This window comes from Heterodontus francisci, chromosome 43 (genome assembly GCF_036365525.1).
Source record: "Heterodontus francisci isolate sHetFra1 chromosome 43, sHetFra1.hap1, whole genome shotgun sequence".
Taxonomy (NCBI): domain Eukaryota; kingdom Metazoa; phylum Chordata; class Chondrichthyes; order Heterodontiformes; family Heterodontidae; genus Heterodontus; species Heterodontus francisci.
Window position 1 is genome coordinate 8,267,887 of NC_090413.1, and position 19,163 is coordinate 8,287,049.

A 19,163-nucleotide genomic window follows, 5' to 3' on the forward strand; every position below is an offset into this window, starting at 1 on the left:
GAGAGTAGACTGATGGGGTGGTAATTGGCCGGGTTGGACTTGTCCTGCTTTTTGTGTACAGGACATACCTGGGCAATTTTCCACATTGCCGGGTAGATGCCAGTGTTAAAGCTATACTGGAACAGCTTGGCTCGAGGTGCGGCAATTTCTGGAGCACAGGTCTTCAGTACTATTGCTGTAATATTGTCAGGACCCATAGCCTTTGCAGTATCCAGTGCCTTCAGTCATTTCTTGATATCACGGGGACTGAATCGAATTGGCTGAAGTCTGGCATCTGTAATGCTGGGGACTTCAGGAGGGAGCCAAGATGGATCATGAACTCGGCACTTCAGGCTGCAGATTGATGCAAATGCTTCTGCCTTATCTTTTGCACTGATGTGCTGGCCTCCCCCATCATTGAGGATGGGGATATTTGTGGAGCCACCTCCTCCAGTTAGTTGTTTAATTGTCCACCACCATTCACGTCTGGATTGGCAGGACTTCAGAGCTTAGGTCTGATCCATTGGTTATGGGATCACTTAGCTCTGTCTATTGCATGCTGTTTATGCAGTTTGGCATGCAAGTAGCCCTAGATTGTAGCTTCACCAGGTTGACACCTCATTTTGAGGTATGCCTGGTGCTGCTCCTGGCATGCCCTCCTGCACTCTTCATTGAACCAGGGTTGGTCTCCTGGCTTGATGGTAATGGTAGAGTGGGGGATATGCCAGGCCATGAGGTTACAGATTGTGGTTGAGTACAATTCTGCTGCTGCTGATGGCCCACAGCGACTCAGGGATGCCCAGTTTTGTATTGCTCGATCTGTTCAAAATCTATCCCGTTTAGCACGGTGGTAGTGCCACACAACAAGATGGACGGTATCCTCAATGTGAAGGCGGGACTTCATCTCCACAACGACTGTGCGGTGGTCACTCCTACCAATATAGTCATGGACAGAAGAAACTGAGGCAGGCAGATTGGTGAGGACAAGGTCATGTTTTTCCCTCGTGTTGATTCCCCCACCACCTGCCGCAGACCCACTCTAGCAGCTATGTCCTTTAGGACTCGGCCAGTTCGGTCAGTAGTGGTGCTACCGAACCACTCTTGGTGATGGACATTGAAGTCCCCCACCCAGAGTACATTTTGCGCCCTTGCCACCCTCAGTGCTTCCTCCAAGTGGTGTTCAACATGGAGGAGTACTGAGTCATCAGCTGAGGGAGGGCGGTAGGTGGTAATCAGTTGGAGGTTACCTTGCCCATGTTTGACCTGATACCATGAGACTTCATGGGGTCCTGCGTCGATGTTGAGGGCTCCCAGGGCAACTCCTTCCCACTGTAGACCACTGTCCCGCCACCTCTACAGGGATAGTGATTGCAGTGTCTGGGACATTGTCTGTAAGGTATGATTGCGTGAGTATGACTATGTCAGGCTGTTGCTTGACTAGTCTGAGGGACAGCTCTCCCAACTTTAGCACAAGCCCCCAGATGTTAGTGAGGAAGACTTTGCAGGGTCAACAGGGCTGGGTTTGCCATTGTCATTTCCGGTGCCTAGGTCGATGTTGGGTGGTCCGTCCGGTTTCATTCCTTTTTATTGACTTTGTAGCCGTTAGGTACAACTGAGTGGCTTGCTAGGCCATTACAGAAGGCATGTAAGAGTTAACCACATTGCTGTGAGTCTGGAGCCACATGTCAGCCAGACCAGTTAAGGACAGCAGATTTCCTTCCCTAAATGACATGAGTGAACCAGATGGGTTTTACAACAATTGACAATGGTTTCATGGCCATCATTAGACTAGCTTTTTTTTAAATTCCAGATTTATTAATTCAATTCAAATTCCACCTTCTGCTGTGGTGGGATTCGAACCCATGTCCCCAGAGAAATACCCTGGGTCTCTGGGTTACTAGTCCAGTGATAATACCACTAGGCCACTGCCTCCCCTATTTATTTATAAACTAAAGCTTAACCACTATTAAGATAAACCTATGTCTAAAGATCTTATAACTTATTTAACCTAAGCCTCCCCATTCACACACACATACATTCAAAAACTTATAATGGTGAACCAGTTTTTAAAAAAGTGTTTCTTAGAAATAAAATACGTAGCTGGGTTTTAAGTCCTGGTAAGTTATGTTCCTGGTTGATGAGGTATCCCAGATTCGAACAATCAAATGCCACTCTAAGTCTCCAGGTGAATTTGACAGTCCGTACCGGATAGGCATTCAAAGCACTTCGGTTGAAGCAGGTGTCACACAGTTCTTTCAACATGGAGTATAATGACAGGTCTATATTTGGATTTTAAAATTGGTAGTCTTTTAGCTTTACTGTAAATTCCAGAAAACACAATGAGTCAGGAGAGGGTCAATCTTGAAGCAAAGACTTCTTGAATTGGAAGTAAAGAAAAGGAATTTTGCTCCCTCCAACAATACAAATCTTCTCTTCCAAGGGTTTTTTTTTTTCTCCTTGGGCAAGTAACACAGACTGTAGCTCATTGTAGAATTTCTGCTGAGAGAATTTTCTTCGTTCCAGGCAAGCACACTTCGCCGATCTTCCAGTTCAAACCGGTTTAGCCTTTTTATCCACACAAATAAAAGTTACAGTACACCATGTGACCTTTCTCCTGCTGTGGCTTAGGAAACAGGTGCAGCTGCTGGCACACTGTGCTCATTCTTAAAGGCACACTGTTTTTAAACAGTGTCTCAAAGGTATACTGTTTTAAACAACAGAAAAAAACTCAGTTCCGTGACAATAGTGCATCAACGAATAAGTTCCATGCATTGGAGGTAGTGCAGCTAAGGTTCACTTGATTGGTTCCTGGGATGAGAGGTTGTCCCATGATGATAGGCTGAGTAAATTGGGCCTATAATCTCTGGAGTTGAGAAGAATGTGAGATCATCTCATTAAAACATATAAGTTTCTGAAAGGGCATGGAAGGGCAGACTGTCAGAGTTTGTTTCCCCTGGCTGGGGAATCTTGAACATGGGGGCACAGTCTCAGGATAAGGGGCTGATCTTTTAGGACTGAGATGAGGAGAAATTTCTTCACTCAAAGAGTTGTGAATCTTTGGTATTGCCTATCCCAGAGGGTTGTGGATGCTCCAACTTTGAGAATATTTCAGGCTGAGATAGATTTTTGGTCTCCCAGGGAATTGAGGGATATGGGGATCAGGCAGGAAAGTGGAGTTGAGGCAGAAGATCAACCATGGAGCAGGCTCGCAAGGCCATATAGTCTATTTACTCCTGCTCCTAGCTCTTCAGTTCGAATGTTCTTATGATCAATCTGTTCTCGATACTGTTGAAGTGCAAAATATATCTAGCACTGCACAGGTAAATGAGTCTGCAACTGACACATTGATCACAGGACTAAATGTCCTTGTGACCAGTATAAATGGTTCAGATTCATCACTATCTTCATCCTCTTCCACAGAATTCTCTTCAACATGTGCCTCTCTGCTTTGAGCAGTTCACTGCCTGAAGCTACTTTCAGCCAATGCTGATAAAACTATTAACTGTTTCTTAGACATTCCTGGGATGGAATCCAACTGGAATTCATTTCTCTCATATTGCTGTTCCAATCCTGTCTTCTGCAAAAATGGCCGATCTGCAAAAAAGTATTTTCATCCCCCTTCTGCCTGTCTTTAACTCTTCCATTGTCTTGATGCCTGTGTCCAGTTTCGAGACCATTTTGAAATCTGGCAATCATTGAGTCCTCTATTCTTTTGCCATCATGGAATGTCCCATTTGTTCCACAAAGGATGAAGGAAATGATTGTTTCCCAGGAATTCATTCAAGGCAGCAGACATCTGATCCAACAGGGTCTCCCTCTCTGAGAACCAAACACCAGTTATAACCAGTAGCCTGTACATTAGACACCTCAGCACAATCCAGCAATTTAAATGTTAGTGCTGAAGCATAAGATGATAAGAAATAGGAGGCGGAGTAGTCCATTCAGCCACTCGAGCCTGCCCTGCCATTCAGTAAGATAATGGCTGATCTGATTGTGGCCTTAACTTCACTTTCCTTCCCCAGAAACCTTGGTTCCCTTGTTGATCAAAAATCTGTCTCGCTCAGCTTTGAATATATTCAATGACTCAGCCTTGACTGTTCTCTGGGGAAGAGAATTCCAACGATGACTCTCTGAGGGAAAAAATCCTCATCATCTATATCTCAAATGGGAGATCTCTTATTCTTAAACTGTGCACCCTAATTCTAGATTCCCCCACAAGAGGAAACATCCTCTCAGTATCTATCCTGTCCAGCCCCCTCAGAATCTGATATGATTCAATAAGATCACCTCTCTTTCTTCGAAACGCCAATGAGTATAGGCCCAGTTTGCTCAATCCTCCCTCATAAGGCACCTCTTCATCCCAGGAATCAGCCCAGTGAACCTGCTCTGAACTGCTTCCAATGCAAGTATATGCCTCTCTAAGTAAGGAGACCAAAACTGCAGGCATCCTGAAATTGAATTTCATCAATCAGTTCAAGTCCATGATATATTTCTCCATGAAATGACCATCTGTTTTTGGAAATCCATCAAATTCTGACCGTGCTTCATAGATATTTAACAAATCATCTTTCTTGTACATTTTGCCCAAGCACTCGAATAGAAGGTCCAAACCTTCATCACTATCCAGTTGATGGGCATCCAGCTCACAAAATACTTTATTTCTGATTTTACTTCTGGCAGGAAGCGACAATGCCAAAGCCATACCTTGTTTCCTCTTTGGTAGGGAGGTCACCTGTGTCAATATATCCACTTCATTCTTCACCAGTCACACTGTTCAGCCTCAGAGAACATCCGAGTGTAATGATAGCCCAACAATTTATACTTGCTTTCTGCAATTTTTCACAATGATTACTGGCATTGTAGTTTTCTGTCTGATTTTTTCTTTTTTTTCCAACCTTCACCTTTAAGCAACCATCTTATGTTACTATATTCTAACACCAGAAAGTCAGTTAGTGAAGGATAGAACTGGAGCCAATCTTTGCACACTTTTATATTCATTTACAGAGTTACACATGATAAGTATACATCTCCTAACCCAGCCACTGCAGATTCAGTCTGTATCTATTTATAGGGGCTCTAGTATTTGTGTATATGGACACCAGGATCTCTCTGCTTATCCTAGGAACACATTCTCAGATTTCCCTGGTGCTGCTACTGACAGGTGTTTCCAGGTTCCTTACTGAAATAGGATTGGCCATCTGGCTGATGGTGGTAGAGGAGTGAGGGATAAGCTGGATGCTGAGTTTACAGATTGTGATGGAAAACACATCCACTACTGCTGATGACCCACATAGTCACATGGATGCCCAGATGTGAGCTTCTCGCTCTGTTATACATATACCCTACTTAGCAAGGTGGCATTGCACATGACACAATGGAGAGTACCCGCAGTGTGAGCACTGGAATTAACCTCCACAAGGCCCGTGCGAGGGTCACTCCTACCAATGCTGTTATGGACAGATGCATCTGCAACAGGATGAGGACAAGGTCAAGAGGAGAACATTGGTATTTACTGGACAATAATCCTGAGGCCTGGACTAATATTCACAGAGTGTGAGGTGAAATCCTAGTGTGACACTTTGAAAATTTAACTTCAGTTTCGAAAATCTGCAAATAAAAATATGGAATCTGTAAACATGGTCATGGATCTGTCAAATTGTCAAAATATACCAACTGGTTCTCCAATGTCCTTCAAGGAAAGAAACCTGTTGTCTTTACCCATTCTGGTCTATATGTGAGTCCAGTCCCATAACAACATGGTTGACTCTGAACTTCCCTCTCAGTGGCTGAGCAAGCACTCTTATTGACCATCACTAGCTGTCCTGAGATGGTGAGAGTGGACTTCCTCCTTGAACTGTGCAATTCCCGTAGCAATGGTTTTCCCACTATGGGGTTCATTAGGGAATTCAAGGATATTGACCACCAACTTGGGAACCATGACGGATGTCAAGTCAGGTCAGTTTGATGAAATGACTGAAGATGGATGCTCCCGTGAGGAACTCTTGCAGAGATGTCCTGGGGCTGAGATGTCATGAAATAGTGAAGTAAGTGGATAGAGGGAAAACATTTTTGATTGGTCTTTGGGAAATTTGAGCCAATCAGATATTACTGCCAGGGGCACATTTAATCTGATGTGCTTCAGGTGAGACATTTAATATGTCACTAGCTGACCTCCTGTAGCATTGCGCATCGCAGGCCAGATCATACTCTGGATATAACCACAGGAACACTGTAACTTATAATGTGGCATGTAATATTCTGCTGCAAAAGTGGCTCTGTGTTTCAATGGTCTGTCCCTTTAAGGCTGCAGTCTAGTTACTGACCATCGGGATATCCTGAGATCCATCAGCAGATCATTGCTCTTGGTCAAGAGAACATGTAGATTGGCAGATGCTTGTAAATGTCTGCTTCCTGGATAGAAAAGATCAGCATAAAGTGACTGTCTTTCTCTCTTTGCCTATTCTGATTGTTTGAAGTGTGATGTACATGTGCTGAACACAAGGTTTTTATACTTTTATATAAAGATTGATAATGTGTTGAGGAGTATCACTGCCCTTTCAAAGTAAGCCTAGAGAGGTGATAATGATCTCTGGAGAAACAGTATCACATGATCTAAAGTGTTTTCCTCTTTCAGTTACAGGAATGTCTGAGGAGACAAGAAGCTCCCTCACTGAACTCGGGTCTAAAATTTCACAACTTCCGCAGAGTAAGTTAAATAATCATCAGAGAGACCTTTAATCTCCAATTATTCATACTGGAAACTATCTGAATGTTGACACTGGAATCAGCTGATTGATAATACTGCACAGCTACTCATCACTGACTCCAGTTACTATATACATTTGTATCTGGTGTGATCACATCAGCAAGCAATTTCCCTCCTCTCTCTGCTCCTGGAGATGCTGAATTCCCCAACTGACAGGAGGGGAAAGGTTACCCCAGGGTTTCCAGCTACCCCGGTAGGGGAATGGGGTGGGGCAGAGCTCCTGTGTCTATAACAGGTGCAGGCATTGCAATCGTGTGGATCTGAAGGGAGGGGTCACCAGCCCGGAGTCTGAGTTTTCTCTGAATACAAGTTGCGTGCGGAGTGTTTAAAGATAATGTGGCCTGTCCTTGGGCCTGGAACTTTCAGGAGACAGGCAGCAGGAGCAAGTAGTCAGTGGCCTTCATCCCCCACAGGGAACCATCAGATCCTTTGGCTCTTTTTGTATAGTGGACACGAGGCCTCGCAGCCAGATACATAACTGTGCTGTTTGCCTACATCAGCTCTCTGACTCCACTGCTGGGTCCCCACTGCTGCCTGGGGCCAGGCCTGTATTGGGGTCAGGGCCTTGTTAATGACCAGAACCCAGAACTCCAGAAAGGAGTGGGACTTTGTCAAAAGCCTTCTGAAAGTCCAATTAAACCACCTCCACTGGCTCCCCCTCATCAACTCTACTAGTTACATCCTTGAAGAAGTCTAGTAGTTATAGTGATACAGCACTGAAACAGGCCCTTTGGCCCACCGAGTCTGTGCCGACCAACAACCACCCTACAGTAATCCCAAATTCCCTACCATTCTCCTACCACCTACCACCTACCTACACGAGGGGCAATTTACAGCAGCCAATTTACCTATCAACCTGCAAGTTTTTTGGCTGTGGGAGGAAACCGGAGCACCCGGCGGAAACCCACACGGTCACGGGGAGAACTTGCAAGCTCCGCACAGGCAGTACCCGGAATCGAACCCGGCTCGCTGGAGCTGTGAGGCTGCGGTGCTAACCACTGTGCCACCAACTAGTAGAATAGTCAAGCATGATTTCCCTTTCTTAAGTCCATGTTGACTCTGTCTGATTCTACCACTTTTCTCCAAGTGCTCTGCGATAAAATCTTTGAACATGGACTCTCGCATTTTCCCCACTGCAGACGTCAGGCTGACTGGTCTATAATTCACTGCTTTCTCTCTACCTCCCTTTTTAAATAGTGGGGCTACATTAGCTAACCTCCAATCTGCAGGAACTGTTCCAGAGTCCATAGAATCTTGAAAAATGACCACCAATGCATCCACTATTTCTTGGGCCACTTCCTTACGTAGTCTGGGATGTAGATTATCAGACTCTGGGGATTTATCGTCCTTCAATCCTATCAATTTCCCCAACACCATTTCTCTACTAATATTGATTTCCTTCAGTTCCTCCCTCTCACTAAACCCTGTGTTCTCCAACATTTCTGGTATGTTATTTGTGTCCTCCTTTGTGAAGACAGAACCAAAGTATGCAGTTAATTGGGCAGCCATTTCTTTGTTCCCCATAATAAATTCCCCTGTTTCTGAGTGTAAGGGACCTACATTTGCCTTCACCAATCTTTTTCTCTTCACATACCTATAGAATCTTTTATAGTCAGTTTTTATGTTCCCCGCAAGCTTACTCTCGTATTCTATTTTCCCCTTCTTAATCAATCCCTTGGTCCTCCTTTGCTGAATTCTAAACTGCTCCCAATCCTCAGGTCTGTTGTTTTTTCTGGTGAATTTGTATGCCTCTTCCTTGGATCTAACGCTATCTCTAATTTCCCTTTTGTGCCAGACAGAAATAAACAATTGTTGCAGTTCATCCATGCGCTCTTTGAATGTTTGCCATTGCCAATCCACCGTCATCCCTTTAAGTAACATTTCCCAATCCATCATAGCCAACTCGCACCTCATACCTTTGTAGTTTCCTTTATTAAGATTCAGGACCCTAGTCTCAGAATCAACTACGTCACTCTCCATCTTGATGGAGAATTCTATCATATTATGGTCACTCATCTGTGTGGAAGGCAACAGCAAACACCTCAGTTATTCATTGCTAGGGAGTGACTCAAGAAATCTTGGCCTAGAAATTGAATTGCGCTAAGCCTGTTGTACAGGTGCCGAAGGATCCAATATGGTGGGTGGTGAGTTCATTAATTCTGTGCTGGAAGTGCGGCGCTTCCCAGATTGTGAAAGGACATGCAGCTGAAACATACATTTGACACTTTGCAGATGCAAATAGAAAGTCTGGCAACTTTGCACAATCCACCTCTCGTCCTCCATCCAACTGCTTCCCCTTCCCAGACTGTATCCCTTCCACCTTCCCCCAACACCTCTACTTCATCACTGACTACTTTCCCTGTCAACTACCTCCCCTTCCCCGCTCCCTGCACCCCCATGTCTGTTGCCCCGACTTTCTCCCCTCCCTGGATTCTCCAAAAGGCCTCTGCTGGGCCAGATGATCTTGCTGGCTCCTGGGTCCATTGAGCTGTCTCTGGAGTCTGGTACCTGGGTCTGTGGAGCTGCCTCTGCGATTATGACTGGGGTCTGAAGTCCACTGGTAATAAAACATTAGGCCCAGCGGACTGATTTCCCATGGTCCTTTTTATCCACGTGCAGCGTTTGCCACATTATCATAGAGAGATACAGCACTGAAACAGGCCCTTTGGTCCGCTGAGTCTGTGCCGACTATCAACCACACATTTATACTAATCCTACATTCCCTACCATTTCTCCTACCATCTACCTACACTAGGGGCAATTTACAATGGCCAATTTTACCTATCAACCTTCAAGTCTTTGGCTGTGGGAGGAAACCCACGCAGTCACAGGGATAACTTGCAAACTCCGCACAGGCAGTAGCTGGAACCGAACCTGGGCTACTCGAGCTGTGAGGCTGCAGTGCTAACCACTGCAACACTGTGCCGCCCATTGGAATTATGTCTGGTTCAGGCCAGATCCAATTACCAGACCCTGGAGTGTGATATTCTGAGTTGGATAACTCCTGGGGTCAGACACTTGATGATCTGTAACCAGCAGTTTTACAATGCTGGGTAAAAACTCGGTGAATAAGGAAGTTTGTGAGTGTCCCAGCTGCCTCTAACATTTATTCAAATGTCTTTACAGATCTGCCTCATTTCCAGTGTCCTGCCCAATGGATATGGTTCCGGCAAAACTGTTATTACTTTTCACCAAACAAAAAAAACTGGACAGATGCCCAGAAATCCTGTGCATTAATGGACGCCAATCTGGTTGTCATCAACAGTGCTGTGGAACAGGTAGGAGATCATTATAATTTCCAATTCACCAATGGCTGATCATTTGTCAGCATGTTCAGTGGTGATATAAAAGCTGAAGGACAGAGACAAAGGCCATTCAGCTCTCACTCCTGTGCTGATATTAGCCCTTCAACTCGATCTACTCCAAACAAATACCCTGCCCTTTCATCAAATGCTTTTCTATTCCTGTTCAAATATTTTTCTAATTGCTTTTTAATTGTTGTTATAATCTCTGACCACACAGCATCTCTGGGGTTCCAAATCATGATTCTACCTTCTGCTGCCTTAGAATGAAAACATTGTACTTCATTCCCCTGACAGCATACATTCAGCTGCTCGATCCCCTCTGATCCCCGACATAGATAGGACTAAGAAAGAGGTTCTGCATACGAGCAGCTGGGGGTTAAATTAAAAAGTAGAATCTCTGGATTATTACCTGAGCCACGAGCAAATTGACATCGGGTAAATAAGATTAGACAGTTAAATGCATGGCTCAAAGATTGATGTGGGAGAAATGGGTTTCATGGGGCACTGATACCAGTACTGGGGAAAATGGGAGCTGTAACGTTGGGATGGTCTTCACCTGAACCGTGCTGGACCAGTGTTCTGGCGAGTTGTATAACTAGGATGGTAGAGAGGGCTTTAAACTAAATAGTGGAGGTGTGGGATCAAGTGCGAGAAGATGTAATAATTTAGAGAGAGAGGAGAAGGCAGGAGAGCAATATAGAAATATGGTAATTGATAATCTGAGAGTGGTAAGAAGCGAAGCTTGGAAGAAAGCAAAATTGGGAACAGGATATAGAAAAATAGTAAGCAAAATTAGAACTCAGACGAACTAAAGGAAAACATCAAATAGGATCAGAAGAAGGAATGATAAAAAGAGAAAGTTAAGGGCACTCTATCTGAATGCACATAGCATTTGCAAGAAGGTAGTTGATTTGAAGGCATAAATAGAGATAAATGGGTATGGTTGAACTGCCATTACAGAGACGTGGTTGCAGGGTGACCAAGACTGGGACTGAATATTCAATGATATTCATCATTTACGAATGATCGTCAAAAAGGAAAAGGAGGTGGGTTAGCGCTCTTAATAAGGGACAAGATCAGTTCATTAGTGAGAGAGGATCTTAGATCATAGGATCTAGATGTACAATCAATTTGGGTGGAGCTAAGAAACTGCAATGGGCAGCAAACATTGGTGGGAGTTGTTTATAGACCACCAAATGGTATAAATCAGGAAATTAGAGGTGCATTTAACATGGGTAATACAGTAATAATGGGCAATTTAAATTTATCTATAGACTGGGTAAATCTAATCAGCAGGAATGCCATGGAGAATGAATTCCTGGAATGCGGGCGAGATGGGTTTCGGGCGCAGTACATTTAAGAACCCACTAGGAATCGGGCTATTTTTGATTTCATATTATGTAATGAGAAAAGGCTAATTAATAACCTTTCTGTAAAGGAGCCTTTGGGAAATAGTGACCATAATATGATAGAATTTTACATTAAGTTTGAAAATGATATCGTTCATTCTGAAACTAGTGTCTTAAATCTGAAGAAAGGAAACTACAAAGGTACGAGGGGCAAGTTGGCTATGGTGGATTTGGAAAATACACTAAAAGATTTGACAGTAGACAGGCAATGGCTAGTATTTAAAGAAATATTACATGGTCTGCAACAAATATGCATTCCTGTAAGACACAAAAACCCAATATGAATCAACCATGGCTAAAGTAGTTAAACATTGCATTTGATCAAAGGAAGTGGGTTATATGATTGTCAGGAAAAGTAGTAAGTCCGAGGATTGGGAGCAATTTAGAATCCAGCAACAGATAATGAAGAAACTAATAAAGGGAAAAGAGAATATGAATGCAATGTTTTATTTCAAGATCTTTTAAACTGAATTCCAATTCTCAACCTACTATAGAGGGATTTGATCTCAAAATCTCTGGATTACGAATACAGTAACAACTACAATAATGTCTCATCCAAAAGGCAGCACGTTCTCACTGTCGAATTGAAGTCTCATCTTAGAACATGGACTAAAGTCCTGGCGGGGGTTTGAACTCTTGATCTTCTGACTCAGTCGAAAGTGCAACTGAGCCAAGCTGAAACTGCAATCATCACACATTCCTCTGTCCCATATTCATTTGGGAGGGAAGCTGGTTTAAAATAAATGGGTAAAGGCCTCAGACAGAAGATTGTCAACTGGAGGGTTTGTCACGAATATTGTGAAAATCTATATTGCTCCATATACAGTCGTGACACTTTATTTACATGACAGGCATTTATTGGAACATTGATTGCAAAACGTTCCTGGATTGGCCTCAGTGATTCGATCTCTGAAGGTGACTGGCGCTGGGTGGATGGAACGGATTATACTTCCTCTGTAAAGTGAGTTCTCTTTTCAGTTGTACATTCTGGACAATATCAGTGACACTGAACATTAATGAGGAAGCTGGATTTGTTTTCAAGCTGCCTTCTTGAACCACTGCAGTCCATGTGGGGTAGGTACACCCACAGTGCGGTTAGGAAGGTAGTTCCTGGATTTTGACCCAGCGACAGTGAAGGAACGGCAAAATAGTTCCATGTCAGGATGGTGTGTGGCTTGGAGGGGAACGTGCAGTTGGTGGTGTTCCCATGTATCTGCTGGCCTTGTCCTTCTAGGTGGGAGAGGTTGTGCTTTGGAAGGTGCTGGCAGAGTAGCCTTGGTGAGTTGCTCCAGTCCATCTTGTAGATGGTACACACAGCTGCCACTGTGTGTTGGTGGTGGAAGGAGTGAATGTTGGTGACTGGGGTGCCAATCAAGTGGGCTGCTTTGTTCTGGATGGTGTTGAACTTCTTGAGTGTTGTTGGAGCTGCACATATGCAGGCGAGTGGAGAGTATTCCATCACACTCCTGACCTGTGCCTTGTTGATGGTGGACAGGCTTTGGGGAGTCAGGAGGTGAGTTACTGGCTGCAGGATTCCGAGCCTCTGACCTCCTCTTGTAGCCACGGTATTGATATGGCTACTCCAGTTCAGTTTCTGGTCAATGGTAACCCCCAGGATGTTGATACTTCACGTGACATCAAGGAATGGCTGAAGGCACTGGATACTTGCAAAGGGCTATGGGTCCTGACAATATCCCGCGTTTGCACAATTGTCCATTTTACACTATCACCATTATGCTTGTGTCAGCTGTGTAAGAGCAATTCCACTGTCCTCCTGTCTTCCCATAAACCCCTTCAAATGACCCAAAATCTCAAAATGTTGTGATTTCAAAGGGTGATGTCAGTATAATTGACAAAGTTTAATGATGTTGGCAGTTTACGTGTGTCAAATTAATGCTGCAGATGTGGTAAAGAAATATCATGTGATCAATCACACACAACTCTAAGGTGACCCAACTTTGGGACACAACTTCTCTCCTTTCTATTGCATCCCCTATCCTGTCGATGACCCCTTCCACCCCCCCTCCCCCCATCACTTATCCCTTTCCATATGCACTCTCTCTCTCTCCGTCGCCCTTTGCACTCGATCCATATTTCTCCCTCCCTCTCCATCATTCCTCACACTCCACTGGCCATTCCAATTCATTGCCTCCTCCCTCGCCATCATCTCCACCTCTATCGCCCCTCCCTGTCTATTATCACCTCCCGCATTGCCTCCTCAATTTCCCCTTCTCCATTGCCCCCTCCCACTCTCACACTCTCCTCCACCATCACCTTCCCTCCCCCTCACAGAGTGTGGTGACTATTCCATGTATTGTACCAGTTCTGGGAAAGCATAATGCTGCCCTGGGCAGACTGCCTTTTTCTGTCAGCTGAGTCTGTGGTTGGTCACATGGGACACTCTGCCAAGCTGACAATGTCACAAAGTCTAATGTTTTGCCCCTGAATCAGTGCCAGTCTGTCCCATTCCGGCATGTTCTATGTGGAGGAATAGAACTCACTCTCCGTCCGTCAATTCTTCAGCTTCCACACATCTAGCAAAGCAATTTTTCAAATTAAGAACCACTGCTTGATATTTAACAGTGGAGTAGGATTTAAGGAGCAGTTTACAGGAGCATGTTATTGCTGAGATTCTTTGTTATCAGTGCTGCTTATCAGCACATTAATGGGACATTACAGACTCTGTGCCCATTTTCTGGTGTGCACAGCTTCCAGCAAACACTGCCAGCAAAACGTGCAATTGTAAAATGAACCCTTTATTCTCGAGAAAAATACAAGTTTACTGAACGACCATGGATCTGTCAATTCTAACAGGTTTCTCTCAAACAGGTGCTGTATGATCTCTGGTTACATTACTACACTGCAGTTAAACAGCTCCACCTGACTCTCACTGGAATATCATGACCTGGTTAATTGTTGAGTTTCAGCTTGAAGTTGGAATTCTTATAAAGAATTTTATTCTCATCATGTTTTTGTGTTTAGACTTTGGAATCAGGGGGAGCCCAATAATTCCAACAATGAAGACTGTGTAGAGGAGCTCGGTTCTGGAAAGTGGAATGATATGCCGTGTGGTAATCAGCTACACTGGATCTGTGAAAAGTCAGCACAATGATTATTTTCCTGAATGTTACAGTCAGTGCAAAGTAGAAAGTGAAACTATTTTTCAACATTTTGTCCATGTACACTGGGCAATCAGCCCTGAGCTGATATTGGTATGGTGGGTGTGTGGCTGGGGCTCTCCCTCCCACCCTCTCTCTCCTGTCTGCAACTGTCCTAAAGCCAACTCGACACACTTTGTTCTGCCATTTTATGATAATCCAGAAATATGAAGACCCACATGGTAGAATATCCCTGGATTCACTCAGCAGGTCTGGCAGCATCTGTGGAAAGAGAAGCAGAGTTAACGTTTCGGGTCAGTGACCCTTCTTCGGAACTGACAAATATTAGAAAAATATTTCTAATATTTCTAATATTTGTCAGTTCCGAAGAAGGGTCACTGACCCGAAACGTTAACTCTGCTTCTCTTTCCACAGATGCTGCCAGACCTGCTGAGTGAATCCAGCATTTCTTGTTTTTGTTTCAGATTTCCAGCATCCGCAGTATTTTGCTTTTATATTATTATGGTAGAATATCCCTATTGCCCTGTACTGTTTTGAAGCAAATCCAATTTTCCGGAATGTTGAAATGTGCCAGTCAGTGTTTGTACACCCAGGATTAGGCACCAACATGTTGCACCATGGACATTTGACAAAATTATTGATTCAGCCATGGACATGGGGGCAAGTAATCTTTACATAAAGTATACAGTCAATCTAATGCAATCAAAACACAGTCCGATTTAAAACACATTTCTCCCTATAAATAAAGTAGCTAAGGATGCAAATATCAATGGAGAGCAGCACGACTGTATTAGCTAGCTAGCAAGCAAAATAGTATACAATGCCAATGCGAATTACATTTGCTGTGAGGTTGTTTTAAAACACAAGGCTTGAATCAGGGGTGCCCAACATTTTCTCATGGGGGGGTGGGGTGGGGCTACATTACAATTTTTATCTTACATAGAGGTCCAGTGAGACAATCTTAACAAGATAAAGGCATTAAAAATGTATCTTACCATTAATAAAAACAAAAAGCAAAGGTGCATTTTTGAGAAGAAGCTTGAAATGAGAAGACTAATTTATTGACTTACTTTCTGGTCACTATGTTTGACTCCATGGAGCTCCTGCGATATTAGACGCGGTAGCTGATTTACATGGCTGTGGCGGACCGCCCCCCGCCCCGATGACGTGGAGGGGGCGAGTGCTCAGTCCCCGGAAATGGCGTCCGGTGCCACTGCGCAGGCAGCAGTGCTATTTTTAAAGGGCTTCAAGCCTTACATGTAATTTGAATTTTTAAAGTTAAATAGATGTTAACGTTAAATTAAAACATTTAGTAAAAAATTCAAGCCCCCTCTCCCACCCCCTAATGACTAAACAGTTTATTAATTTCCTTCTCCCCCCAAAAACTTCCTTTGCGATCCCGTCCTTTCCCTCCCAAAGCTTATTATCTTTTACCTTTAACTCCTTCCCACCATCCCTTCCAACAATCACAATCGTTTTCCCCTCTCCCCATACCCCCACCTGAAAACTTACCTGCTCCCCACTCCCAAAAAGTGTGCCGCCTTGGATTTCCAAACGGAGATACGAATGTGCAGGAGTCTGGACAACTGACCGGAAAAGGTCAGTGGGACGGCCGACGGGAGCAGGTAGCCTCATTAATTCTCCAATTTAAATATTTAAATCCTGCTCCCGTCACCAAGTGGCGGGTGTGCTGCCAAGAGGACTCACTCTGCTGGTAATATGGGTCAGGGCCTTCCCAGCATCGTGGCCCATGGCGGGCCTCTCCTGGAGGCATTTTCTGGACTGCCCTGCCATGACCCTTGATGTCTGGGGGCTGGCAAAATCCAGACCTCTGTGTCTGTCTGTCTCTTTCGCTCTATGTGTCCCCCTCTCTGTCATCCTCCCCTCTCCGTGTCAATCCCCCTCCCTCTGTGTCTTCCCCCCTTGTTCTCTGCCCCCTTTCTCTCTCTCTCTGCCCCTTCCCTCTTTCTGTCTCTCTTCTCTCTCTCTCTGCCCTTCTCTCTCCTTCTGCCCCTTCCCTCTCTCTCTCCACCCTTTTCTATCTCTCAGCCTCGTCTTTCTGCTCCCCTCTCTCTGCCCTCCATTCTCTGCGCCCCTCTCTCTCTGCCCCTCTCTCTCTGCCCCCTCTCTCCCTCTCTCTTCCCTCCCTCCTTCTCACTCCCTCCCTCTCCCTCTCTATCCATCTTTCTCCATCTTGCGGACCCCTGTGTACACTAGCATGTCCTGCTTCCTCACATCCCTCCAGCCCAGGCCCATTGGAACAAAGCTGCTCTGGGAATCTCAAACTTGTAGTGACATGTGTCTTCTTCCTTCGAGGGATGTAATGGGCTTTCAACAGTTCCTGCTCCCTTCAGCAATCAGAGTGTAGACAGAAAAATCGATGGCCTTAAATTCACTTAAATCTTATCTCAGCTGACGACTGGAGTCCAGACTCATCCTCATTCCCCTTCTGCCCGTTCCCCTCCCACCTGCCCTGCAATGTTCACCTCCCCCCCCACCTCCTCCTCAACCTCACACCTGCCCATCCACTCCCATCATCCTTCACCTCCCACCACTCCCTCTGCCCTAGCCACCCCCATGACCCACCCACTTTCTGCCCCCAAATACCCTTCATTCCGCCCAGCCCTCCACCACCCACCTCGCCACCTGCTTCCCACCTCCCACTTGCCCCACCTCTCCTGCCCACTTGCTTTCTGGTACCTGGACCATTTAATTAGATTGCTGGGTCTGTAACTCCAAAACTCCAAGATTGTTTTCCAGAACTTTAAATATTATAATCGAGTGAAATCTGCCATTTGCTTTCATCGTGCTTTTTGTAAATTTATTTCTTCACAAAGATGGTATGTAATGTTGGTTTCTCATGGTCTGTTCGTGTGTTGTTTATCAGCAGTTCGAGATATTGGGAGGGTACAGTGTGATTATTGCTATCCCTAAAGTCCATCTGATTGGTACAAGGGGTTCATTGTTTACCCTGAGTCCTACAATCCAGAATGATTTGTGCAACAGGTCATGTTTCAGTCCATAGAGAGTAAGTCCCCATTCAACAGCCATGAGTTCAGTAAATTCGTCAATTGTCTCGGGTTCACTCATGGGAAAATCACACCCCTTTGGCCAAGAACTGATGGAGAAGTTGAGAAATTTATGCAAACCTTGATAAAAATGATAACGTACAGCTCGAGCTGAGAACAAGTCATGGAAACAACATAATTACAGAGCAATATCTCACTCGACTACTGGAAAACCTCCAGCTACAATCATCTTTGCACATCCTACGTGCACACGTTTACCTGAGCTACCCTGCGGAGCTAGTGATCAATGTGTACGTGAAGGCGATCGAGAACAGAAGGATTGAATGAAAATACATGCAGAGTGAAATGTGAAACTTAGAGCTACACCATTAAAACCAGGAGATAAAGTACTTGTGAAACGTGATGGTCGTATTGGAAAATAAACAAACCTTTATGACGTCCACCCATTTGTTGTGACCACACAAAAGAATCAATGATTAATGCAAAGCCCGGTTCACAAATCATCATAAGAAACCAGTCATTCTTCAAAACACTGAAAACACCAAACACAAGCATTGAATCTGATTCCAACATTGACACCTCAGATGAAGAACATAATTCAAACAAGACTACACCTGATGTCAGATAATATTCGACTTGTGAGAGAATATGTCCACCATACATAAGTTGCTCTGTTACAAAGTGAACTATTCATGTTGAAGATTAATGCTTCCATTTTTAGAAACATGCTATGTCTCTCATTTACTAAGAAGGGGAAGGATGCAGTGTTGCAGTGTTTTGAAATTGCTTTGTGTACACTTGGAGCTGCTGAAGAACACAAATGCTAACAAAGTGGAGTGAAAGTGAAAGTGAAATTGAAACAGGATAAAAGGAGAAGCCTTTATGTTCAGCTGCTGCAGTCTTTGTTTCTCAATCTTTGCCTCATATCTTATACTAAACTCGGCGAAACCTTGCTCAAGTCCCAAGGACATCCCAGACCACATGCTTTGTTACAGAGCAAAACTGTAGCTGGAAATAGTCCCATTTCTTATCTGTGCTTTATGAGGACACATTCCTTGGTATTGAGCGGCCTTTCATTAATTTCCTTCAGTGATTTTCTCATTATTCCTAAACCAACTTGCCAACTGTTAAATATATTATTTATCTTAGTTTCACAAGTACAGTTATAAACATCCCACTTTATAATCTAATCTATCTGATTAGTCACTCTGGCTGAAGATTGTTTTGTGCCTAATAATGGACAAGTTCCTGTTATTTCTTTATCCCATTAAATTTTTCCTGTTTACTGACCACAATGGGTGTTTAATCAGTGTTACCCCGATGAACTATCTGCACTGAAGTTCCTGTCTGTCTAACCCAGGCTTGTTTCTACTTCTCATAAGACATATAATATCAGCCATTTTATGTCAATGTATTTCACCATTTTATATTAACATTTGTCTAAAACCTCCAGTGCACACTCAATGGAGCAGGAATGCACACAGTGAAATAAAAGCACACAGGCAATGAAGTGGGCGTACACACTCAGTGGAATTGGATTAAACACTTAATGGAAA

At 44.2% G+C, this 19,163-nt stretch overlaps 1 protein-coding gene across 1 annotated transcript in view; it reads left to right on the top strand.

Moving 5' to 3' along the window:
- The window catches only part of LOC137355636 (asialoglycoprotein receptor 2-like), a 74,514-nt gene extending 59,632 nt beyond the window's left edge, over nucleotides 1-14,882 (top strand). Inside the window, exons 10-13 of the mRNA XM_068021010.1 lie at nucleotides 6,614-6,685; nucleotides 9,872-10,023; nucleotides 12,311-12,420; nucleotides 14,442-14,882. Coding sequence (XP_067877111.1) covers nucleotides 6,614-6,685; nucleotides 9,872-10,023; nucleotides 12,311-12,420; nucleotides 14,442-14,571 — 464 coding nt within the window. The 3' untranslated portion in view covers nucleotides 14,572-14,882. The remainder of the gene's footprint in view (nucleotides 1-6,613; nucleotides 6,686-9,871; nucleotides 10,024-12,310; nucleotides 12,421-14,441) is intronic.
- The last annotated feature ends 4,281 nt before the right edge of the window (nucleotides 14,883-19,163 follow it).